Here is a 25,980-nt window from a genome sequence, read left to right on the forward strand (position 1 = left end):
ATGTTCACAAAAATTCTGCTTCTTCTGGGTTTTATTTATTTACAGTTGGTTGAGGGAAACTATTGGTCAGCTTGTGGAGAGAAATTATGAGACCTCTAGTAAGGTTTGGAGTGGAAAACAAATGGTGGCGTTCCTGCATGAAATGGGAATAACCAACGCCACGTTCCCCATCTTACAGGTAGGGATGTGTAATAATTCATATTTTTTTTCTCTTGTGTGTGGGTGTTGAAGGTCTCCATTCCCAGTATAGCAGCAAACCATAGTTGGGTCATTTTGTTTGATTCCAGGAAACTATGATACCATGCAGTCTAAATTAATAATCGTTTAATATTCCTGAGAACTGCAGACCAGGTGACGCATTTATCATCTTGCTTTATCTTAGGGAATGTGTTAGTTTGCTTCTTCAGGTATTTTTAAAGGTTTTTAAAATTGAACTTCAATATTGAGCAACAGTTTGAGCAACTCTTGATTTCTTGAGTTTCTGCCTGCTGAAGATTCTGTTCTTTAGCATGACTGTTACAAACTGTCATGGAGAACATCAAAGTTTTATAGCCGTTTATTGATGTAGGTGAACCTTTTCCAACCTTCCAACATTTGGAAGTAACCAGTTGGGAGGAAGCTGGAGTTTGGCTTGCTTACTGTGTTAATTTATTGTTTTTGGTCTTTTGCAGAAACATTTTGCTGCTGTTCTTGAAAAGGAGGAAAAAGTAAATCTGTTCAATGGAGGAGAAGAGCTTGTTTCGGTTCCAATTATAAGCCCTTCGGCTCAGATTATGCTGAAGGGGTTATTCATGGTCCTGGGGTATCTATTTAAAGAGAATCACAGGTCAGTGAGGCTCTGAAAGCAATCCTTTCCCCCCAGCTGTTAATATTTCAAAGTTAAACATGCAAACTGTAGGTATTTTTCAGGGTTTTATGTCATTTTTGTTTAGGTTTGCTGATGACTACAGAGTTGCATTGCAGCAAGCCTACGTTTGGACTAATGAAAATCCAGTTGATACTCCAGATGAGAATGGTTTCTTTGCGCGATCAAAAAGAAGATCGCGACAAAAAACAGCAGTGCATACACTCAGTTTCTGGTGCTTGAATCCAGCTGTGGTAAGACAGTTTTGGTTGTGTGCATGCGGGAGAGAACCTAGGGACAAGTAACAGGGAAGCTACCTTATACCAGGTCAGATTATTTACCCAACTGGTCCAGGATTGCTTTTTTGGTAGTGGTTCTCCTGTGCCAACAGAGAAGGATCTCCTGATCCTTTTAGCTGGAGATTCTGGGAACTGAGCCTGGAACCTTCTGGGACTGGAACTCTGGGACTCAGGTTCACCTTCCTACTTAGCCACTAAGCTCCTTGGGTGACCTTGGTCAAGTCACTTCTCTCAGCCTCCCTCACAGGGTCATTGTGAGGATAAAATGTGGGAAGGGAGAGAAACCGTATACACTGTCTTGAACTCACTGGGGGGGGGGAGTTAGGATATAAATGTAATAAATAAAATTCTTCTCTCAAGGCCTTCTCAGACATGTGTGGCGATGTTAGATCAGTCGTGTTGACCTCAGGAACGCTCTCTCCGATGGACTCCTTTTCTTCTGAGCTTGGTGTGAAGTTTTCCATTCAACTTGAAGCAAACCATGTTATTAGGAATTCCCAGGTATGTTCATTGCATCTGGGCTTGGGTTCACCCTTATGTTAACATGCTGCAGGGACCATGCTGTAGTGTAGTTTATTTGCGGCATTCCATATGATGTATACATTTTGCCTGGTTCCCATACAAGAGTTTCTTTTCCTCACCATGCAAAATGTTGTGCCTGTTGGGTTAGCGCAAGCAGTGTGACAACTGCATCAGGTTCTCAGTTGTGAGGAATTGTTGAGCCAAAAATTGAATGCTCGCTAATATCCAAGACCCTGGCATTCACATTTTGACTGTACTGTATCAACATGTTAGTCAAGTCCATTAATTTCAGTGAATAGAACTAACATTGGAGACAGCACATTGTGGCAGGCACCAAATATGTAATATGATTGCATGTCATACAACAAAGAGTGTTAGGTACCAACTGCCAAATATTAAGTACTGGAATAGATTCTTGCCAGATAAATACATATATACATGCGCGCGCACACACACACACGAGTGTGCAGTGACATAGCTGTGCATTTAGCTGTGCATTTAGTTGGAGAACAGCCAATATCAATGTTTTCAGAAGAGTGGGTTTTTTTGAGCAAATTTGTTGTCAGCTCTGATGCCTAGTATACACATGTAGCAGAAAGAGGCAGGTGGGGTTTTTTGCTGATCCCTCACCCCCCTGCACTCCCCTGTACCCTCTGAAAAGCTGCCCTGGTGGGTTTTTGGGCCTACAGGAACAGCGTGGGAGGTCGTGGTGGGGGCTGCAGCAGAAATAATGCAAACACACAAATTTACAGGTCCCCCAATAAGTAAACCCCATGAGTAGAACTCCACCCACTGGAATAAAATAAGCAAAATTTTATTTGCTAAAAAGTTATGAGAGTAATAAATCCCAATGCATTTTGTGGAATTTGCACTTTTGGATATATGCTTGGAATACATATTTGAGTATATCTGTTCTTCAGCATTCCCAGTGAACACATAGACACAATTACCAATCTGCCCATCTTCCAGCACTTGTATGTCAAGGGGCAGTCTGAGCAATGAGTCTGACAGCCTATTCGCCTGAAAGGAATTGCTGCTTGCTCCAGGCAGGCATGCAGGTAGCTCTGTGCATCGTAAATGTCTTGATTTATTTTGCCATTGGATTTTAAAAGTAAACATTTCCAATAATCCTACTTGCCCTGATCAGTTTTGTCTCAGTCTCTTGAATCCATGGCCACAAGTTTTTTTCACAGTGCAGTTCCATCCTGCAGTCTCATAGTGGAATGTATTTTGTTACCGATATGTATGTCAGCAATGAAATGTTTCCCCCAACAGGTGTGGGTTGGTACTGTTGGAGCTGGCCCTAAAGGCAGGTCATTATGTGCTACGTTCCAGCACGCTGAGACCTTTGATTTCCAGGATGAAGTTGGGGAGCTTCTGCTCTCAGTTTGTCAGACCATCAGCCAAGGGGTTTTGTGCTTTGTGCCATCTTACAAGGTGAGATGCCAATCGAACATTTTCAATCTTCTTTCAAGCGACATGGGGGTTATATCAGTTATTTGTATATGTGTACCAACACTTCCACACATCGAGGGTGTGGTGGCCAGTTTCATAGAATCACAGAGTTGTAAGGGACCCTAAGGGTGATCGGTGCAGGAATCACAGCTAAAGAATCCCTGACAGATGGCCATCCAACCTCTGTTTAAAAACCTCCCGCGAAGGAGAGCCCACCACCTTCCTAGGTAGTCCATTCTCCTGTCAGACAACTCCTACCATCAGCAAGTTATTGGCAGAGGTTGTCACATAAGAATAAAGCAGGCCATCCCTTATCCCTTACAACAAAGATAAAAATTATTTTAAAATACGTACAATAAATCAATAAAACATAGTAAAGCAGCAACCGAAACCACACCTCAGCCCACAGTAGGAGAAATTTAAGTGGCCTCGCAAAGTCATAAGATCTTTGCCTGGTGTTGAAATAGGTGCTAGGCAAGATTCTTTGGGGAAGGGCATTCCATAGCTAGAACGATACCACCGAAATTACCCTTCCCTCAGTAGGTACCTGCTGCATCTTTTCCCCAGTGGGGGGTCTGAAGAAAGTCATTTGGGAAAAAGATCTGGACGGGTCCATATGGAGATAGGTGGTCCTTCGGGTACCCTAGTCTCAAGCAACAAAGGTCTTCCAAGCTTAAGAAGTCACACAGTGAATTGGGCTTGGAAACAGATGGGGATCCAGTGAAGCTGGCAAACCAGCAGCATGAGGGAGCTTCTTCATAAGAGGCACAGGCAGTTACTAGCATTTTGTATTCCTCTCTCAATGCGCTTTGTGTTCATATTTTGAATGGGCTATAATGGTTTGTATTCTTCTACTTTATAGTTTGATGGTCCTGGGGAGCCCATAGGTTTCTTCTTCTTTTAATTCCATGTTGTAAGCTTAAAAAAACACACCCCTCTGTGATCAGATGTGGGCCATTCTCCACCCCTTTTCTTTTAACCCAACTTGTTCCTAAACCTGGGAAGAGATTTGAAATGCTAATAACTGAGCCAGTCTTCTTTGTTTTGCCTTTGTTAATTTTTTGTGATGTTCAAACACTTCTTGCAAGATGTTGGGAAATTCCCAGGGACACGATTTGAGAAGCTCTGGCTTGAACTGATGACTGATGATATTTAATGATAGAAGTACTGTGATGGTGCTTTTAAAAATGATGAGTTGTATCTAATGTTAGGCATACTCAGAGCACACCCACTGAAAGTGAGGAACCTCACTAACCTTGGCCCTTTAAATTTAATGAGTCTACTCTATGGTTAACATTAGATACAATCTAGTGCGTGTAATGAATTCTCTGATAATTATATTTGGCTTCTGATATCTGGCCAGCAATGTTAGCGTTGGTTTCTCCTCAACAGCTGCTTCTGCTTTCCTTGTTGGAAGAATTGAAACATTCTTCACGTAAACCCAGAAACATTTTGCTCATGAGCATTAATTCTGTGAAGTTATTTCATGTTTCCTTTTGAATTTTTGAGTGGTTCTGTCTGTGATCATTTGGAGCTCACACCGTGCCAACTTGAAAGGAACTGGTGTTTTTAAGGACTCATAGTCCCTCGTTCCATCAAGACCACGCAACAACAAAACACATATCAATCACTCAGATCAGAGCAGCCAGGATGCAGCCCTCTGACCTCATTTCGGTTCATCACATCAGGTTATATCAGAGATAGCACTGAAAGAAGCAGTTTAGGAGGCAAAAAATATGTTTTCCTGCACTGGCTGGCACTTGTGGCCATATGTGCCTTTTATTTGTGATGCTCTAGAATATTTTTGCTAATATTTGGGATTCTGGAAGAAAATGTAACAAAAAAAAAATTATGGAAATGCAGATAAAAAGGATAAAAGGTTTGCCCTGCATGTTTTAGAATCATAGAATCATAGAGTTGGAAGAGACCACAAGGGCCATCGAGTCCAACCCCCTGCCAAGCAGGAAACACCATCAGAGCACTCCTGACATATGGTTGTCAAGCCTCTGCTTAAAGACCCCCAAAGAAGGAGACTCCACCACACTCCTTGGCAGCAAATTCCACTGTTGAACAGCTCTTACTGTCAGGAAGTTCTTCCTAATGTTTAGGTGGAATCTTCTTTCTTGTAGTTTGGAACCATTGCTCCGTGTCCGCTTCTCTGGAGCAGCAGAAAACAACCTTTCTCCCTCCTCTATGTGACATCCTTTTATATATTTGAACATGGCTATCATATCACCCCTTAACCTCCTCTTCTCCAGGCTAAACATGCCCAGCTCCCTTAGCCGTTCCTCATAAGGCATCGTTTCCTGTTCCCAATGTTTGCTTGGTGTCAAGAGGCTACACATTCTTAATTTTGCCTGCTCTCTAGGGACAGCAGTAATCAAAGGAGGTCTTGCAGTTACTGAAAATAACCAATAGGTGACCACATTGGACTGTAAAACCAACTGCTAAGGAAAAAAGGAGTCCACTTGAATATGTGACTCCTTTCACGTTAATACTTGCCAGAGCCATGTGTGCAGACATGCAAACATAACACATCTCATAAAATACCTTGCATTTATCTGACGCCTCTGAATTTGAGCCTGGGATCTGTTCCAGGTTTTTTTTGCATTCACACTAGTCGCTTTAAATCTGCATGACTACATTTCAACAACATTTCAATTGTAAATAGTCCAATAACAATAACATCATTTATATCATGCTGTATTCTCCTGCTTGAATTGGTGGTGCTGATAGCTGATTCCCATACTTACAACACATTCACTCGAATGCAGGCCTGTCCATTCTAGTACCTTCTCATTAGTTTTGGACTACAGCTACCATCATCCCTGGCCATTGGTTATATTGGCTGGGGCTGATGGGAGTTGTTGTCCAAAAAATGGTGAGCATCAGGTTGGGAAAGGCTGCTATACTGGTAGACAAATGGCTGTGAATGAACTGCTTTGCAGCTCTTGTCTGCTGAAGATTAGGGCCAGGTGACCAGGAAAATATGCAACTAGTTGTTAACCAGAGTAGCACAGTACAGGGGAGGGAATTTTATTGAAGAGGTGCAGGAAGAGAAAGAATTGTGGTTGAGGGACGAGTTACCTTCTGGCATACATCCCCTACCCCACCCCCAATCCTATTTCCACTCTCCCATTCCAGGATACTCCATACTTTCTTCCCAGATGAAAGTGACTGGAGTGTATATGTGCAAATAATTAGAATGCTACAGAGCACTTTTTTCTTGGATACTAATATTTCCCTCTACCTCCCAATTCTTCGTCCAGCACTAAACACTATGCAACACTAGCACCACACAATGCCTGTTGTAGATAAGCAACCTGTTTCTTGTCGGCTTGTGCCTTCCACCTTTTAAAACACCTCAGTAGCTGCAGATTTCCCCATGGAAGTAAGGATGCTTAGATCAAAAGGCAAATGTTTTCTTCTTTGTCGTTGAAATCTCCACTTTCTTCACTTTGTCCCCCTCCTCCCTTTGTGGAGTCCATTTGAGCAGATATAGGACAAAAGGAAAGCGACAACATAGAAACCTTCCTTAATCCATAGGAGAGAACTCCTCTGGGCACAGGAGCAATTACCTGGCTCCACCCTCAGGGAGCAAAGAGAGGGAAAGGAAGCCACTCAAGTGCACCATTCCTGTGAGAGCCCACAGGTGCATCAGCAGCTCCTTGTGGACCCTGGTATCAAAAGGCTGCTGAGAGGTCTAAAACAATACACCTGCACACCTGGGATTTGTTGCTGAACCCAGGACATAATTGTATTGAGCTCTCTGGCTCCAAGTCCGTTTGGAAAAGGATGCAGAGTTTCTAGGCAGCTTCAGAGCAGCTTTGCTGTGCCACCTATTCAGCTGCTTTCCCTTAAAAGAATCTCTGTGTTTGAAAGTTTCAATAAACAGCTAAGAGTGTGCGCCATTGAGTATAGATGGATATCTAGAGAGAACCAGGAAGGAGTAGTAAGTGGAATGATAGGTGAGAGTTATATATTCAAATTCCCACTCTGCCACATGGCTCACTGGACGATGCTGGGCTAGTCCGTGGTAGGGAATATGCCTGTTCAGTCCCTGGTATCTCCAGGTAGGGCTGGGAGACTCCTGCCTGAAAGCTGGAGAGCTGTTGCCAGTCAGTGTTGTCAGTACTGAGCTAAATGGAGTAATTGGTCTGACTTAAGTCTATGACAGCGGGAAGGTAAACGGCGTTACGTGTGCTGCGCTGGCTGTCCAGATGCAGCTTGTCACACTGGCCACGTGACCCGAAAATGTCTTCAGACAGCGCTGGCTCCCGGCTTATAGAGTGAGATGAGCGCACAACCCTAGAGTCTGGCAAGACTGGCCCGTACGGGCAGGGGTACCTTTACCTTTTCCTTTTACCTTAAGTCTATGACACGTTCCTATGCACCTTGCAGAGTTGTTGCAAAGATTTTTTTAAAAACGATGGATGGGAATGCTGGCTTGCCCCTTGAGCTAAACGGATGAAGGGTGAGATGAAAATGTAATAAAACTTAACAAATTTATTTTGAATATGTATTGCTTCTTCAGTTTGCGGCACCTACTCCTGCACTTGTGCAACTTAGGAGCCAAGTCACTAAGTAGTCAGTCCTGTGGTCCTTGCCTGTGGTGGGCAGGAAATGTCACTGGCCAGCTAAACTGGGAAGCTCTTGAAAACTAGGAAGCGAATCAGGGTCCTTTCAGCGTGTTGAAGTGCCTCAGAGAAATGTGTTGGCAGATGGACTAGGTTAAACTAGATTTATAGCTCCTTTTTAATTCTGCTTTTCTGTCCGAAAGCTCATACCATACCTGCTTGGAGAGTTAAAAACAGCCATTAGACAATCAACCAATGACACAAACTGTTACGATATAGAAGCAATGCAGCTGCAAACTGGAAGCTTGGAAACAAAACATGATGGGAATGTTGGGACTGTCCGTGGGAAACAGTGGGACAGTCAGTTCACAGGGCAGTGCACCGGAATTTGCTCAGAGTGTAATATGAGCTCTTCCTCTTACGTATGTACAGGAAGTACAGGAAGTCTTTGTCACTTGACTGCTGGAGTTTGAAGAGTACAGACATGTTTTCTGTAATGCTGCAAAGACAGAAATAAAGGCATGTAAATACATTTCTGTCTATCTCTTTCCCCTGCCGGGGAGCAGGAAAGAGTAGGTGTGTTCTTCCTACGTTTGGGAAGGATCGCCTATTGCGACCTAGCCTGGATCTTGCTGGGGAATACAGCCAGGGAGGTCAACAGGAGACCAAGCTGGGTGCCTGGGAGAGTTGCCAGTTTCTCCCGATAAAGGCTTGATTTCCGACATAAGAGTAGATTGAGGTAAGTAGCCGCGTTGGTCTGATGAAGTCGAAATAAATTGAAAAATTAAAAAATTGTCCAGCAGCACCTTAGAGACCAACTAAGTTTGTTCTGGGCATAAGCTTTCATGCACTTATTCAGATACACACTTCTTCAGATACACAGCATAAGAGTAAAGCAATTCTAAAGAGCAATAGATAAAACAGAATCTTAAAACAGCAGACCTAAGAACCAAGCACTGAATAATGGAAGAAAAACACATTAAAAACAAAACAAAAACAGTTTTCAGTATGTATTTGAATGCTAAAGAGATTGGACCCAGTAGATCTCAGAGGATCTCTCTAGTTTCAGTACTGTGGTGCCATCATATATGACATCAGGTATGCAGTGTGTTAAGTGCAACTTGGGGGAAATGGTTTTGTGGACCAAATGAGGTTCCTTGCTGTGCTTCATTAGCTTTGCAGGCTGGAGGTTCCCCACTACTGGCTTACAGCCTCGACCCATTCCTGAAAGTACCACGGCCTGACATGTGGCTTTCCTATTCAATATTAGGAATATGAGTTTTGTATTTATAGCTGCATATTCTGATTTGCTTAAACTTGTGCTTAATGTTAACCACATGAGTGCAGCATAGCAAGCTGTTAGTCTCTGTCTGCTGCACCCCAAGGGTATCAAACAGTGATTTATTATCTTTTATAGCAATTTTTTTAGAGAGAGAAAGAGAAGGGTTGAGAGAGATTAAATGAGCTCAAGGCTCCTCTCTCTCGGGATGGGGGGTAAGGGCTAAGCAAGCAGATGATAAGCCACAATAGTTAAGAAAGGAATGTACTAAAATCTTTTTTTAAAAGAAAAGAGGGTTTTTAAAAGATCCACAACTGTCAGGTTGTACACAGTGCTAGCTTATATAACCACCTATTTATTACGAACTGATAGCTTTGTCATTTTCCCTTCCCAGGCTTTGATATTGATTACTGCATTCACTTACGTCTAGAATTTAGTAGGAGAGCCTCCCAAGTCTCTGCAGTCTCTGTCTAGTCCTGAGCATACAAAATCCCATTTTTGATGGCTACGGCAATAAATAACATGCATAAAACCGTGCAATAGTGCTTTTGCATTTTTATATGGATGGATTCCCTCCCTTTTTTTCCAGAAAGAGTGACCAGATCTTGACTGTTTCACCTATTTAAATTATACTGTCTCTCCCCCAACCCAATAGCAGCTTTTTAATAACACTTGCTTCAAAAGCTCTGCAAGTCTTCAAAACAGCTTTTATGTGCACGTATATAGATATGAACTTTAATTTCTACTATTTAAAAAATTGTGGCGAGAAACGGGATTCTGAAGGTTGAATGCATTACAGCAGGAGGGGAGACTGATGTTAGTAATAAAAACACTTCTAGTAAAATCGGTAGCAACCCCTGCAAGCACACCCTATAAAGGGGAATATCAGAAAGTGAAAAGATTACTCAGAAATCTAAGGTGCTTTTAAACAAGATTAAGATAAGGGTCATTAGGGTGCCTGTCGCCGACATGTCTGCATTTAAATGCATCCTGCCTAGTGTCTGTATCTTGGAATGATTCATTCAATATGTGTCATATCAAAGTCAAAGTTAACCACCAAGGAGAAAAATGCTAATGCTTCTAAATTTCAGGGATGATCCATCACGCTGATGATTGAACTTTCCATGGTGGCTGGTCACAATGTGGTGAAAACATTTCGATGTGATTCATTTTTTTTGTTGCTGCTCAGCATTTAAACCATTCTTGATTAATGTCATTCCTGCTTGGATGTTGATTTGGGCAAGATCCAAAAATATGAAACATTTCTACACATGGATTGCTCTGTTTGCATTTGTGTGTGTGCCAATTTCCCCTTCTGGCTAACTGCTCCTTGTAGTGCATTGGGTGCTATACCAGATACCCACCCTCTAAGTAGGAGCAGATCCGGGAAGACTCTACTGAACGTTTGTAGCACTGAATGGCTCTTTAAACAGCCTTGGTATTTTAAATTAGGGATCGGTTTTTATCCAATTTTAGGTATACCCTGAGTAGACCCTTTAAAACTATTTGACATGACTAACTTAGCACCATTGAATTTTGTTGGGTTGTATCCAGGGCTTTTTTTGAGCTGGAACTCAGTTATGGCACCTCTCAGGTGGGTGCCATTGCCATTATAAGAAAACAAGGGAGGCGTTCATGTTAAGTTCCGGCGCCTCTTTCCCCAGAAAAATAGCACAGGTTATATCCAATGTTAGCATGGACCCACTGAATTTAATAGGCATCACTAAATTAGGCCCTTTAATTTCAGTGGGTCTCCTTTGAGTAAATCTTTATTGGCTATCAGCCCTATGGGTCTACTCTAAATAGGATATAACTCACAGAGAGTTATGTGATGGTGCCAGTGCCCTGGGCCTGCCCTCTTTGTTCTAGGAGCAGACTCTGAGAGAGATGACCTCTCATAGCTCTGTCCCAGGCCTTGGCAGACACCAGCTGTTGGTGCAGGGGCAGAAAATGCTTCGGGACAGCGTTATCTGAGCATATTTCACCACCATTCTATGCCACCACCCTCCCCAGTCTTGCCGTTTCTCTCCTTTTATATCCCTAGTAGACACAACCTGCAGAAGGACAGAAGTAGTTTGTGTAGGTTAAAAAGTCCCACCAGTGGAACTCATAATGATGAATGTACTTTTGAGGCTGCTTTTTCAGCCTTGGGAGTTTTCCACGCCTCCCTTTGCAGGGATGGAATATATGAATTGTGGTTTCCTCCTAGTTGGGTACTCAGTAGTTTCTTAGTAACTTCTGAATGTTTTCAATTCCTCAAGTTAATTGTTGATATTTTCCCCATGGTGGTGGAATCCAAAACTACATTTTCAGAAAGGGGGAATATTTGAAAATGAGAAAAATAATAATTATGAAATGACTTGTGGAGTGGCGAGGATCAAAGAAAGGTGGTGAGCGGTTGAGAGTGTTGTTTTAAAACATGTGAATAAAATATTTAGCAAAGAGAGTGACTTGATTATACCTGCTCTCTAGGGCAGGCTGCTTTAATTGTTTTGTTTTGGAATCAGTTCTATCTTTTCTGAAAAGCTAATAAGGTACATCTCACAGATACACTCTGGAATTACGTTTTTAACAAGGCATAAAGGGGGAGGGAGAGAGTGCACAATATACTTTAATTTCACTTCAAATACAAAAACCATGCATCACTGAAGAGCATTAATACTCTTAAACTGTCAATGTTCTGATCTCACTAAGCCAAATATGGCTTTTGTAAATGATGTAACAGAAGATGGGCCAGAAAGATAAAGAATGGGGGGAAATGATTTCTTGGGCCTGTGCAGGTTTTTCCCGTCCTCCCTCCACATGCCAAGATAAATGTCCAAAAATACATACGTGTGCACATTTGGTGAGAGCCACAAGTGTTCACATCAAAATTCTTCCACACCTAATGAAAATGTTCCAGAACCTCGCTGGGATGGCCTTGTGTCTGGGGCTCCTAGTGACCTTCTCCAGCTAAGCTAGAAGACAATGTGAGGTGACAGCAATTCTGCAGAGTGAAGGCAAGTTCTGAGTCTGTGGGAGAGGCTGCTTTGGGCTCTTGGGACCCTCTGACATTAGCCGGGGGGGGGCGTTTAGTGAGGCAGGCAACAAGCTGGGATGGGCACTTGAAATCACATAGGTGGAGTATTTGGGTGGGAGGGACCCATCTCAGAGGACCAGTAAGACACACAGAGACTTGGGGCATTTGTTGTTAACAGCGTCTCACATTCTGCCATATTGGGCTGCTTGCTAACAAATGTCTGAAATAACATTGGCGGGGGGTGTTTTGCTAACGATCTACTCACTTTATTGTTTGGCATGGCTCACTCCTTTTCAGGCATTGGCACACTGCCTGATTGGATCCAGCATTCGACTTTTCTTCTCTTCCCTGGCTGTGCTGGGCATCAGCCTTAGGAAGGTGTTTTGAGCCTTGATAGAAGCTGCTTTCTCCTGAGTCTTGCCTAAATTTACATTTCAGCCATTGGTTTTGTTTCACTCCTTTGCCTCTTAAAGCTGAGCACTGTGCATGTTCATTCTTGCAATCTGAGCAAGGGACATTATCATCTAGATGTGGAGAGGTTAGCTTGGGCAGAAATGGACAGGAGAAGGTCTTGGGCTTGTAGCTTGTCCCATCATAAGTGTTCGTGGTGTGGGTATCACCATACAAAACAACTATCCTGCCCTACCAGTGATGGCTGTTGCTTATTGGAAATGGTAGGGTACAAGGCAGGGAGCCCAACAGTAGGTGGAGCCAGAGCCAATGACAAGCAGAGCGAACTAATTCTAGTATTGTTCCCATCTTCCTGCTGAATTCTGCAAGGACAGTCTGAGACTTAAGGAAGAGGAAGCTGATATCGAATTCCACACCTTGGAGTGGTTTGCCAGTAAGAAGGCAGGCAGGCAGGCAGGGGCTGGCTGAGGACAGACTGGGGTTGGTGGGGTGGTGCCTCACATGCCCTCATGAGAAACCCTTCACTGCTGACCACTGAAAGCCACATCTGAAAGAACATCTTGCGCAAACTTTTTGAAGAGAGACATTGGTTCCTACCTTGAAGAGTCTCCAGCTGAAGACAATTGCAAGATATCAGATTTGGTGCATACATGTCATGTTTAAAGCATTTGTGCTTGATGGAGCACAGGATTGAAGGAGGCTCTCTTAGGTTGTCTGGGCCCAGTCATTTGGCACAATAGGTCTTTCAGTTTTGAAAATGGGGGGGTCTCTCACTTGACTTGCACTGCCAGTTTTTCTTTGGAGAGAGAACATTTGCTGCATTTTGGGGCTGATTGCGAGTTTTCCAGCAGTACGGCTTTCCGTCAGATGAAAAAGTTAACTTTCCTATGGCTTGGTTTCTACATAAACATTTCCTGCAGTTCTGTTTTTGCATATGCTGCTAAGTTCATGAACAAAGAAAACTCAACCCCTAGTTTTTGCTCCTGCTTTCATTCCTTTTTATTTTATTTTGAAATATTTTGTTCCATTCCACTCACCCACCATTTACCTTTCATTCACTATCCTGTGCTGCCTCGTTAAAAGCTCACGAGAACATTTGGGTTCAAAATCAAGTCTGCCACCTTGGTCAGGCATCAGGTACTTCAGTTTGAATTGTGAAAACAACAGATTCCTCTGGTGCAACAAACACCCTGAATATTCATATCCAAATCAATTTTCTCCAATTAGGCCATCTTACTGGACCAATCAAGGGTAAAATTGGCTCCTCCCAAATATCTGGCTCTTGTCTAATAGAGTCCAGATATTTTAAAAGCAATTGTATGAGTACAGTAGAAACCAAGATACCCAAGTCTTGAATGTTGATGGGTGAATGGGTGGACAGACTGAAGGAGCAGTAAATCTGGATTTTAATTTGTTTATGAAGTCGTTTAGAAAGCATTACATTCGTTCTGAAAATTTCCTTCAAAATTAAAAATGTGCTGGATTTACATTGTAAAACCATCCTTGTGCGCTTTAAGGTTTACTAAATACCTGGGTAAACATTCTAGTATTTTATTTATTTCATTCAAGTATTTTATTTATTTATCAGGAAAGCGGGTAGGTGGGGGGGGAAATGAGAGTTTTATGAATTAACATCAATAAATTTACAAAAGAAGGTAGTCTGTTTAGCCAGGCTTGTTTAAAAGCATTAAGATTCGAACACTGGCTGTTAAAGTGAGTCAATGGCAACATCACAAAGTTTAAATGGCAACATCACAAAGTTTAAACAACTGCCAAAAAAACATTTTCCAGAGTACTGGGATTGTAACAATACCATTAATGAGGGCAAAGAGGTTTTAATGCAATTTGCACGTTCTAAAGTTTCAAAAAGAGGGTTTGAGTTAGTGCATTATTAATGCACGGAACATCTGGAACTGTGTAAAAGCCACAGACATTGAGCAAGTGCAGAGTTTCCCCACTAGGCCTGATGCTGACTGATTTCCTCCCTAGTGAGATGGCTTGTTTTTAAGAAGTTTGAGACAGTAAAATGACAATAGCCAGATAAGAGGGAAACATTCCATGGTGTCTGTGTGTGTATATGAGAGAGAGAGAGAGAGAGAGAGAGAGAGAGAATATGTAAAAAGTGTATTTGTATGACCAGAGTTTGAAATTAAACTTTCCAACTCCATGAACATAAGCACACTAGTTCTTATCCTACCCTTCCTTCAAGGTGTTCAAGGTGGTGGATGTGGTTTCTCTTCCTACCTGCTTTTTCCTTATAACAACCTTGTGAAGTAGTTTCGGCTGAGAGAAGATTTGAACCCGAATCTTTCCAATCCTAATCAGACGCTGTAACTGCTATATCACGTAACAGTAGTTGTGGTACTTGATCTTGTGCTGATACAGAACTTGTAAGCAGAGTGTGGCAATTGAGGCCATGTTTAGATAAATCGAGGTTTTAAAATGAGAACGCCCATCATAAACTTTTAACTACTGTTCTCATTGGCAAGAATTAAAAGTGAAGAGGGACTGGAACATAGGCCCTTGCTTTATGCTCTGTATTTACACTCCTTCATTTATGTTCCTCCTCCTTGAAAGGTTTGTTCATGTGAGTGTTACTAGAGTAGAGCTTTTAAAGTGTCTCTTTCCACTACAGAATGCTGCTTCTTCTTTGGCGATCCCTCGTAGGCAAGTAAAATTGTCTTCCATAAACACGGTTTTAACAATGAGTCCGTAAGTGACTGTGGAGGCCAATTCTGGATCCACACGTCCTTCCATAGTGAGGACATTGGTTTCTGGGCAGGAATTGATCACGGTATGGATTTGCCAAGCGTGCCTTCCTCTTAGCACGTTTCTCCCTTGCATCCTGAGTTCAAGTGTCTTCAAAGCCCATGACACCTTTGGTAAAGGCTGTTCTCCAATTGGAGTGCTCACAGGCAAGTGTTTACCAATTGTTGGTGTTTATACTACATTTTAAAAGATTTGCCTTGAGACAGTCTTTAAGCCTCTTTTGTTGACCACCAGCATTACGCTTTCCATTTTTAAGTTCGGAATAGAGTAGTTGCTTCGGAAAACGATAATCAGGCATCCGCACAACATGACCATGGTTTCCCTGCAAATGTTCTGGTCCTCAAACACTCTACACTTCAATTAACAGTATGAAAATGTATTGTTTTTCGTATCATACTATAAGCCCGACAAGTGGGGGAAGGGTGGTATACAAATTTAATAAATAATTGGATTATGTACCTCTTGTAAGAATCTGTATAGTGACAAAAAAAGAAAAAATAATAATTGCAACAGTACATTGTTCACCCATCCCCCCGGTAAATCAATTGCAAATAATTGCTGCGTTTCCTTTCCTTATCCTTATCCTCTGTTTTCTTTACTTCTGTGTTTTTCCAGAATTGTATGCAATTATATATATTTTTGCCTTTTTTCTCAGATATAAGTATGTATCTGTGTTCATGCTGAAACTGAATAAGAAAAAAATGAGAAAAGAGAAGCCATTATAACGAATCATAACATAAATAAATAAATACAAAGAAAACAATATATCTAGTTGTTCAGTTCAGTTGGCATCCGTCTGTCTCGAGAGACAATGGAAGAGTGCATAAAACAATACAAAAAGTTAATCTAATTTTAATGGCATGAAACTAAAGTGGTGTACAAAACGTCACCATGTTCCAGACGATGCCCTTGTTTCCAGTAGTTTGGATTTGGGATTCATTCTTCAAGCATCTAGCTATATAGAGTTGTAACCGACTGTGTTTTACTTAGAGTAGATCCATTGAAATTAATAGACCTAAGTTAGTCATAGTCATTAATTTAAAAGGGTCTATACTGAGTAGGATTAATACTGGACGCAGCTCATAGGTTGCTTCTGAATACTAGTCGCTGGAGGCAGCAGGAGGGGACAGGGCTCATGTACTTGAACTCAACTTGCTGGTTTCCCACTGGCAACTGTTTGGCCACCGTAAGAACAGAATGCTGGACTAGATGGACCATTGGCCTGATCCAGCAGGCTCTTATGTAGCCAACTAAATTTTACTCAGAGTAGACCTATTGAAAGTAATAGGCCCAAGTTAATCAGGTCCATTGTTTTCAGTAGGTCTACTCTGAGTAGGACTAGCATGCTATACAGCCCATAGTATAAAAATTATATATATATATATATATATATATATATATATATATATATATAATCAGAAGATCAGATTAATATAAGAAAAGGTGGGGGGGGGTAGGGGAAAAGGAAAGAATATCACATCAGAAGGGAGAATGGCCAACTATTTTTAGAACATAAATATTATGAGAACAAAGAAGATAACCATCAGATTTGTAACTATGGCTAAATATAAAGAAAAACAAACTGTTGTTATGAAACGGTGGCCTAAATCCAGCACAATTAGGTATAGATAGAGCAGTTGATTTAAATGAGCTTAAGGGAACTTAACTCTGTTGGATTTAAACCAATGGCATTGAATTTTTAAACAATTGCAGTGAAATATTTATTTTAATACGTTTTACGGGCAGGGGTACCTTTACCTTTACCTTTTATTCCCACTTCCCGCATTGGAGCTGAAAGAGACACAGAGTTTCCTCCACCAAACCCCCCTTTTATCCAAACATCAACCCTGTGAGGGAAGGTTAGGCTGAGTTTCTTGCATGGCTGAGTGAGGATTTCAACCTGGGCTCCCTGATCTTAGTCTGCCTACCCACTAGCTAGTGGCCTCTCCCATTTATGATTCCTTATGTTCTTTCTTGAAGATATATTGATGGTAGAACACATGCTTTGCTCGCAGAAGGCCCTAGATTCAATTCCTGGCATCTCCAGGCAGGACTGGGAGGGTCTCCTGCCTGCAGTCCTGCAGAGCCGTAGATAGATAGCACTGAGCTAAACGTCTGACATGGCATAAGGCGTCTTATATTCCTGCAGTTATAGTAGGTAGCCAGTGGGAGAAGCTTTGCTCCGATCTTGGGTCAGCCCCCTGACTGCTTCCAGGGGTGGGAGATTAACTGGCCTTGCTGTTTCCATTCCTAACAAATCGAATAAAAACGGTGTGTTGTCATCGATACAACACTAGTCTCAAAATGCTTTGCTGTGGTGAGATGATGTTTGAGATATTTGGCTAGTCATTTGAGCCCTCTAGGGTGCCCTCGAGAGATGCTTTGGGACCCAGCAGTGCAGTGGGTAGGCACTGATCCCATGTGCTGACTGCCCACTCACACCTTGAGTTTGGTGCCAGGGCAGGGCTGGCGTGTGTGTTTGTGGACATGCACCCCACGGTGTTAGGAGTGGGGATATGGGCCACAGGTAGGAGTGGTCAATCAGTTTGTTGGTTAGTTTCCTGGCGCTGCATGTCATTTGCAAGTGGAACATGCATCAGTGGAGGAACGCCTGTACTTTGGTCTTACTACTCTGAATAATTTGGTGTCATCAGCAAATTGCCACCTCACCGCACAGCCCTCTACTCATTCTTGAGGGAACCCACTTTTTGCATCCCTCCGTTGTCCGTTTATTCCTTCTCTAGGCTTCCTGTGCTTTAATCTGCTGCTGAACCATAACTCACTCAGGTGTCATTAGTTGAGGGGATTAATCAAAAGCTATTTCAGTGCACAATGTACAAAATCTTAACTATCCAAGGAAAAAGCTGCTATTTAAGAATAGAGGAGCAAATGGTTTTTGTGTGGCATTTTTCTGGTTTGAAGTCCGGTATTGAGGTGAGAAGAAATTGCTGTGGGCATATTGCCTGCGGACTGTATCTTTCAAGTTGCCGAGTTGAGTGATAGCTTTGCTTTGGCCTCCTGAAGCTTCTATCAAAGAACCTGCTTCAGTGCTTGCAAGGTCACTAAATCCTTCCTTCAAACCTTGGTCGAAGGAAGGAGTGGAAAGTTTCCATCACTTCTCAGATCAATTTCTGTCCCACCGAGAATGGCTTTTATCAACAACAGCATCTCCTTACCATCAGCAGGGCGGTGAGACGAGACATGAAATGGACGGCTGAAATGCTATTAAGTATGGAGCCATGAGAAATAATAGCTCTTAAATTTTTAAACTTGATACTTTATTGTGTAAAGTGTACTTGGGTATTTATTCACTTGCTTTGCATCATTTTTTAATCTGTCAAGTTAGGTTTCTTTGCTTCGGTGGCTATCGCTAATGGTTAATGCAGGGAGGTATGGATTGTCCAGCTTCTGTACTTTCGATAACATCTCAGAAGGGTGACCATGTACCTTTTTTGGAGGATTATGAACTTCTAAGTTGCTCCCCATCAAGCTCCCCTCTCAAAAGCAAAAATGATTATAGAGTAGGACCTGCAACAAAATGTTGCAGCATGGAGGGCTCCTGTTCAGAGTACCCGTCAGTCAGTCCTTATTAGGCTCCTCCACCTACTGCTTTAGTCTGTTTTCCCCATGTTTTTATTTGATTGGGGGGAGGGGTACGTCTGCAAACCATTGGATTTCCCTGGGCCTGCTGAAACTTAGAATCACAGGAAGCTGCCTTATAGAAAGTCAGGCCATTGGTCCATCTAGCTCAGTGTTGTCTACACTGATTGGCAGCAGCTCTCCAGTATTTCAGCCAGGAGTGCACCTAGTGTTAGAAACGCAGATATATAAGCTAATCACCAAATAGCACCTTAGACCTAGGTTACAATTGCTACAACGGAATGTCTAGTCACAATATTTTTTGCAATGAAATTATTATTATTATTATTATTATTATTATTATTATTATTATTATTATTATTATCATCATCATCATTGTGTGTGTGTGTGTGTGTGAGAGAGAGAGAGAGAGAGAGAGAGAGAGAGAGAGAGAGAGACTGCACGTGCTATTTGCTTGCTGGAATTTCCTGAGCATTGCTGGGGGAAGAAGGAGGGGGCTGGGGAATAGTTATTTGTGAATTGCCTCTTGATAGCTTTCCTACTTGACCTGCCCAGCTTTGTCTGTGTTGTGAACTCTCACAGTCCTTTTGTACAAAGTAAAACATGAGTTTAATGGGACTTAAAAGTAAGCAGGTATAGGTTTTCAGCCTTAACCAGGTTGCAGCCCTTCTTGTTTGTTTTACAACAAGCAACTGTATATACCAGTGGAAAACTTAATTGCAAAGGATAATTGTAAATAATTTCACTAAACCCCTGACAATGTCAAATAAGAATTAACATCCAGGTCACTTTGCATAGGCAATAAACAGAGTCCCAAGTTTTTTCAAGTGTTGCTTGTTGCTTTTTACCTGTCACATAAGTGGACAAAGTCTATCGATTTGGCCATTAAGGCTAGAATCCAAATCCTTGAACATCATTCTCTTCAAGAGTTGGAAGGTCCAGAGCAGGCTTCCTCAACCGCGGCCCTCCAGATGTTTTTGAGACTACAATTCCCATCATCCCTGACCACTGGTCCTGCTAGCTAGGGATCATGGGAGTTGTAGGCCAAAAACATCTGGAGGGCCGAGGTTGAGGAAGCCTGGTTTAGAGTCATGCCATTGCAGAGTACATTTTGTTTTTAGCTGCCACTAACAAATTCCAGTCTAGTTCACCATGATCCTGGTGCAATTACATTCTTTCGAATAAATAAATATGTGAAGATGGCAGTGTTCTTGAAGCATTTTAACATGGAGAGTTTGCAAATGGTGATTTTTAGTGGGCAGGAGCATCAGAGAGAGAGAGAGAGAGAGAGACAGAGACAGAGAGCACTTGTCTGGTACTGTATTTTCCAGGTTGTTTTTAATTCTGGTGTGTGTCTTTTCTTTAAAAAGCATCCAAATAGAAAACTGTAAGAAGGCACATTCCCAGAGACTTAAAAAGACAGCAGACTTGTGAATGTGGAGAATGCCAGTGGTTGTCCCAATAGAATCCCTATTGAGACCAGGCACTTTAAATATAGGCAGCTGCTGGGATTCCTGGGGACAGAGGGAGAGGCACACGGTCTCACTTAAACAATGCCAAAATGGTGCTAGTAGTCCAAGGGAGTTGACTTCCCGTCCCCTTGCCAAAGGTGGGGATAGATTGGTGGGTTGTTACAGCTGGGACCCGCAGGGGCTTTCATTTTCTGAAGTGCCCTCTGGCACTTGCTTTTTACTTGGGGGAGGATATTTTCCAACAACGGTTTCACATCACGTAAAGTGGAATCCATAGCGACAGTCAGTGGCAGATTATTGGACATCACGTCTAAAAAAATTACATGCCGCACTGGCAGATGGAACTTTTTCCCACTGAATTTCACACCCTGGATAGCAGCATCCTTTAATATTTAATCACACTGTTGGTTTAAATATCTTGAACATGCAGCAGCAGGAAAATAAACGAAGAATTCTTCTCTTTTTAGAGTACAGTGGTAAGGTGGATTGGAGTGGCTTGTTTTTAACACATGGACTAATTTCCACTTCGATTAACTTATAGATTCAGTCCCATCCTACACCCACACCATTTAAGCAACAATTGCGTTGGAAGGAGATTAGCTATACGCTGCACTCGGTCCGTGAAGCTCTAGGTCGCTTTTTCAAATGCTTTGTGGCGATCACAAAATGGAAATAAAGTAAAGCAAAAGCTTCGTTGCAAATAATAAGCAATGCACTGCTTTAAACATCAGTGCATGCATTAGCACAGCTTTTATACAACTTGCCTAGGTTGCTTTGACCTAACCATTGTTCTGTACCATTGCAGCCAACCCACTACCCACTCCCTTTGACATTTCTTAGAGGTTCACTGCTTGATGCGATTGAGATGTCAAAAGAATCCAATGCCCCAGCTGACTGATTACAATCTTAGGGCGTTTATGTCCAAAGTCCTGTCATTGAGGTTTATTGTTAATGCATTAATGAACAAAGCTACAATGTTGGCCAAAGGAGCTTAAACTTGCAACTTAAACATTCTGTTGCAAAACTGATAATTTTCTGTGACCCTCCACAGGTGGACTCAGACATGCACTTGCTAGGTCTAATTCTCAGTGTCCATTTGGCCCATAACCAGATTTAGAAGGGCACTTTTGCATTTCTGAGCATGCATTGTTGGCTGTTGGTAGCATGTTGCCCCAAAACAGCAGGATTTTTTTCCTGGTAGCCAACCCGGACCCTTCCATTATCATCTGATAGCAACATGAGAGTGGGCCTTTTCTGTGGTGGCTCCCTGCTTGGGGAATGTTCTCTCCATGAAGCCTCACGTGGCATCTTTGTTACATATCTTTAGGTGCCAGACATTTCTCATTTCCCAGACCTTTGGCTAATTAAACAATCTATAAAAATATAGAAAGCTTATACCAGAACAAACTTAGTTGGTCTAGGTGCTATTGCTATTTTTTATTATTATTTTATTTTGACTGTGTCAGACCAGCTACCTACCTGAATCTAAATAATCTATGGCCTTTTAAACTGGGGTGTGTGTGTGTGTGTTTATTGGCTCTGTTAATATGTTTTTTGTGTTTTTATATGTAAACCACCCTGTGATCCTTGGATGAAGGGCGGTATAGAATTATTAATTAATTAATTAATTAATTATGCACCTGACAATATAGGTAGCACCAAGTGGGAGATAAAGGGTGGAGTTCAAGTGATTCACCAGCCCCAGCCCTTATTGCTCTACTCCTGTAGAAAGTACAGTCGTACGTCAGAAGTTGAACAGAATCCGTCCCGGAAGTCCGTTTGACTTCCGCAACGTTCAACTTCCAAAATGCTGCTTCTGATTGGCTACAGGAAGCTGCTGACCTTTCCATACCTCCCTATGTTTGTTAAAAGAAAAGAAAAAAGAACTGCAGTTCCGATTTCCTGATGGGGCTGGAAAGTCTCCCTGTGTCAAACCCCAAAGAGCTGCAGCCACTCAATGCTGATGATGCTGAGCTGGATGGACCAGTGCTGTGATTTGGTATTAGGCAGCTTCTTCTGCTCCTAACCAGTGGATCTTCCACATAAAGCGGATTTCGCTCAAGGTACAAAACTGGTTAAACTTTCTGCCACCAAGTTGAAACCCGCATATCTGGAATGTTTTTGTAAGTTGTAAGTTAGCTAAGGTCGATTGTTGCACCAGATAGGTATAATTGCTTCAGGAATACCCAGCATTTTACATAGACCACCAATTCATTGTCAGGCTCGCCATATTAGCTGTGTTATTCTGGAGTCTTTGGCGTGCAAAACATTTCATTTTTCATTACTGTTGTCGCTGTTCACATTTTCCATTATTTAAAGGGGGTTATTGAAAAATTGATGGTATGTTGGTACCAGAGAGACATCCTGTAGGCTGCAGTGTTGATTTATGGCACATGGAACATAGTTCAGTGCTTCAGTTTCCTGCTGGCGAGTGGCACTTTGTCATTGTCCCTAAAGAAAAATCATACCAGTGAAATCCCCTGCGTTCCCCACAAGTTGAGTGATGCATACTCTATCTTCAGAATTGACTATGAATTATTCACTGTTTATTGTGCTAGTGTGTGCACATAGTGATCATCTTCTTGTTCATAATACCCAGTTTATCACCATGTCCTGAGCCTAGTTTAATTATGTAGTTGCAGCGTGTGCCTCCCTTTTTTTTAACAATTCTATTTGTGTCAAGCCTGTGAGAGCTACTCCAGATTTTACTCCCCGTTTCCTTACACGTGCAGACGTGTTTTGTGAAGGTTTTGGTCACAATGGACATCTGGCAATGTTTTGCACACCAGCTTAACACTCTGAGCAAAATCATGACTGCCATTATTGATCTCCCCCTTCAGTCTACAGCCGCACGAGAACGTGTTCTGGGAGACGGCTGTAGCTCAGTGGTAGAGCAACCATCTTCTGTGCCGAAGGTCCAGGCTCGATCCTCAGCATCTCTAGTTAGGGCTGGAAGAAACCCCTGCCTGAAACCTGGAGAGCTGCTGTCGATGTAGACAATACTGAGTTAGAAGGACCCAGTGGTCTGATTCACTCTAAGGCAACTTCCTGTGTTCTTATGGGACATGCTCTCAGCTTATATAGGGCAATATTTAGTTTTAATCAGCCTTACTTAGACCATAAAAGAGCTTTGCATACACCCCAAGAACTGTCCTGTGAATTTTCTCAGAAATGAACTTATGTGGGGAATGTTTCCTGAGGGGGAAAAGTTTGAAAACCACTGAACTATTTTTAAAGTGATGCTTTTGAATTATGGTGCTGGAGGAGACTCTTGAGAGTCCCATGGACTGCAAGAAGATCAAACCTCTCCATTCTGAAGGAAATCAGCCCTGAGTGCTCACTGGAAGGACAGATCCTGAAGCTGAGGCTCCAATACTTTGGCCACCTCATGAGAAGAGAAGACGCCCTGGAAAAGACCCTGATGTTGGGAAAGATGGAGGGCACAAGGAGAAGGGGACGACAGAGGACGAGATGGTTGGACAGTGTTCTCAAAGCTACGAACATGAGTTTGACCAAACTGCGGGAGGCAGTGGAAGACAGGACTGCCTGGCGTGCTCTGGTCCATGGGGTCACGAAGAGTCGGACACGACTAAACGACTAAACAACAACAACAACAACAATTTTTTTACATAGGATGTGGGTTGTTTTTTAAGCATTTATTTGATTATCCAAATTGTCCACCGTAAGTTAAACATAATCATTAAACATAGATCGTTAAGCTGCATCTTCAAAATTGTTGTTTAGTCGTTTAGTCGTGTCCGACTCTTCGTGACCCCATGGACCAGAGCACGCCAGGCACTCCTATCTTCATCTTCAAAATTACAGAGCTACAATTCATAAACCTTGGTTAATTCTTAAGACCCATGAAACCTCATGTGCTAAAAACCAAGACAGCCCTGCTTTCAGGATTCCAATCTAATGGCCATGATGCAAAAGGAAAAATATATAGGAAGGAAAGGGAAAACATGCTAATTCTGGCACTACTGGGTACCATTGTTTTGTGTGTGTTCAAAGCATATGCAACCGTGCATGCATGGGTCGTGTTCGGACCCAGAAGAGGGTGGAATGGGGACATAATGGGGTAGAGCAGACTGGGCTTACAGAGACAAGGGCCCTGCAGGACTTGACATCTTTCCGCAGGGCCTGCAAGACAGAGCTGTTCCACCTGGCCTTTGGTCAGGGCGCAGCCTGACTCCCTCCTTTGGCAATCTTTACAAAACTTTAGTTTATGGTTGCCATCAATTTTGATTTTAATTAATTTTTATAATGTTTTTAATGTTGTACTGTTTTAGTGTTGTTAGCCGCCCTGAGCCCAGCTTCGGCTGGGGAGGGCGGGATATAAATAAAATTTATTATTATTATTATTATTATTATTATATTATTATGCTTGGTCTGCTGATGTGTGTGAGGACCAGGAACACAAACTCCATGCAAATAGGGGTGAGGAGTGTTTGTCTGTACTTAAAATTACTAGAGGGAGGGAGGGAGGGAGGGAGGGAGGGGAGAGAGAGAGAGAGAGAGAGAGAGAGAGAGAGAGAGAGAAGATCAGTCAATTGAGTGGGCACCACTGTCTTGTCTTCCCTCTGCTGCAACTAGGTGGAACAACTGCTAATAGATTCCACTTGAGAGACGGAAATCAGTCTATTTAATTCTCTTTTTAAACTGTTTTGGCTTAAAACATTTCAAATATTTAGGGTCATACAGCAGAGTTGAAAAGTCCCATGACATGTCTTGTTTGTCCAAGTGAATTTTCTATAGTGGATGGCGGCGGGTGTATAAATGTGAAAAGAACCCCTCTGACTCTGTTAAGGGTGGCATTGCCAGCCTGCATAAATCTTTTTAGTGAAGACTTAAACAAAAAGTGGGTCAAAGTGCCCCAACCAGCTGAGATAACAGTAGATGGTTACAAGACGAAGGATCTTAGAGGCTCCTCAATTATGCTGTGTCCTCCCCCAGACCTATTTTAATGTCTTTTCAGTGCCAAGCCTCCCCCTTTTTTGGTTTTTCCAAGCTTTTTAATTCTACTGCCTTTTAAAGCTGTCATTACTACTTGTTACAGTTTTAGTTCCATTTTTCATGGTTAAATCTGCTTTTGTATTATACTGTAAACCACTCTGTGATCCTCAGAAGAAGGGCAATATATACATTTAATAATAATAATAATAATTGTTCTTAGATTTTTGTGGTCTCCCCCCCTTTAATATTTTTCTCCTTTTGTACAATGCTCATAGTGTCTTTACTATTGGGCATCTTAGCAAATTTGGCAGCATTAAATAAATAAATAGTGATGATGGTGCCACTTGTGATGGCGTGATTGTGAAGCTGGAAAGTGCTTCCTGCCTCAAACGTTTCATGACAGCAGTTGCCCCCTCCGGTCTCCTTTGACCTTCCCCACATCGTCCACCCAAACACAGGTCCTCCTAAGCCATCTTACCATTGCACTGGTTTTGTGTCTCTTTTTTTATTCCATTCCTAAAGTTTTATGCTGACTGTGTGTAGAACTTCTGTTTGACCCTTCAAACGCATTTCCAGCCCACTGGAGACACACTTTAATTTTGAAGCAGTGCTTATTCAAAAAGAAAATTCTGGTAGCAACGACATGAAGAGCTCTGGATGATGGGCGGGGTGCGTATGTGTGTGCACGTTGTGGGGAGCTTTTAGATCAATGTTAGTCCCTTGAGTGCCTCTGACTTTTTGCACTGAAGATGGTGCCAATACTGTGATTCTCTTATT

The 25,980-nt window shown here is 42.2% G+C and overlaps 1 protein-coding gene across 6 annotated transcripts in view; it reads left to right on the forward strand.

The window, feature by feature from the left end:
* BRIP1 (BRCA1 interacting DNA helicase 1) overlaps nt 1–25,980 on the forward strand; it is a 229,597-nt gene that overhangs the window by 47,397 nt on the left and 156,220 nt on the right. For all 6 annotated transcript variants that reach the window (XM_079955409.1, XM_079955411.1, XM_079955408.1 and 3 more), the window contains exons 10-14: nt 46–178; nt 672–826; nt 933–1,098; nt 1,504–1,644; nt 2,941–3,102. In XM_079955409.1, coding sequence (XP_079811535.1) covers nt 46–178; nt 672–826; nt 933–1,098; nt 1,504–1,644; nt 2,941–3,102 — 757 coding nt within the window. The remainder of the gene's footprint in view (nt 1–45; nt 179–671; nt 827–932; nt 1,099–1,503; nt 1,645–2,940; nt 3,103–25,980) is intronic.

The sequence above is a fragment of the Podarcis cretensis genome (assembly GCF_951804945.1).
Source record: "Podarcis cretensis genome assembly, chromosome: 15".
NCBI classification, from domain to species: Eukaryota; Metazoa; Chordata; class Lepidosauria; order Squamata; family Lacertidae; genus Podarcis; species Podarcis cretensis.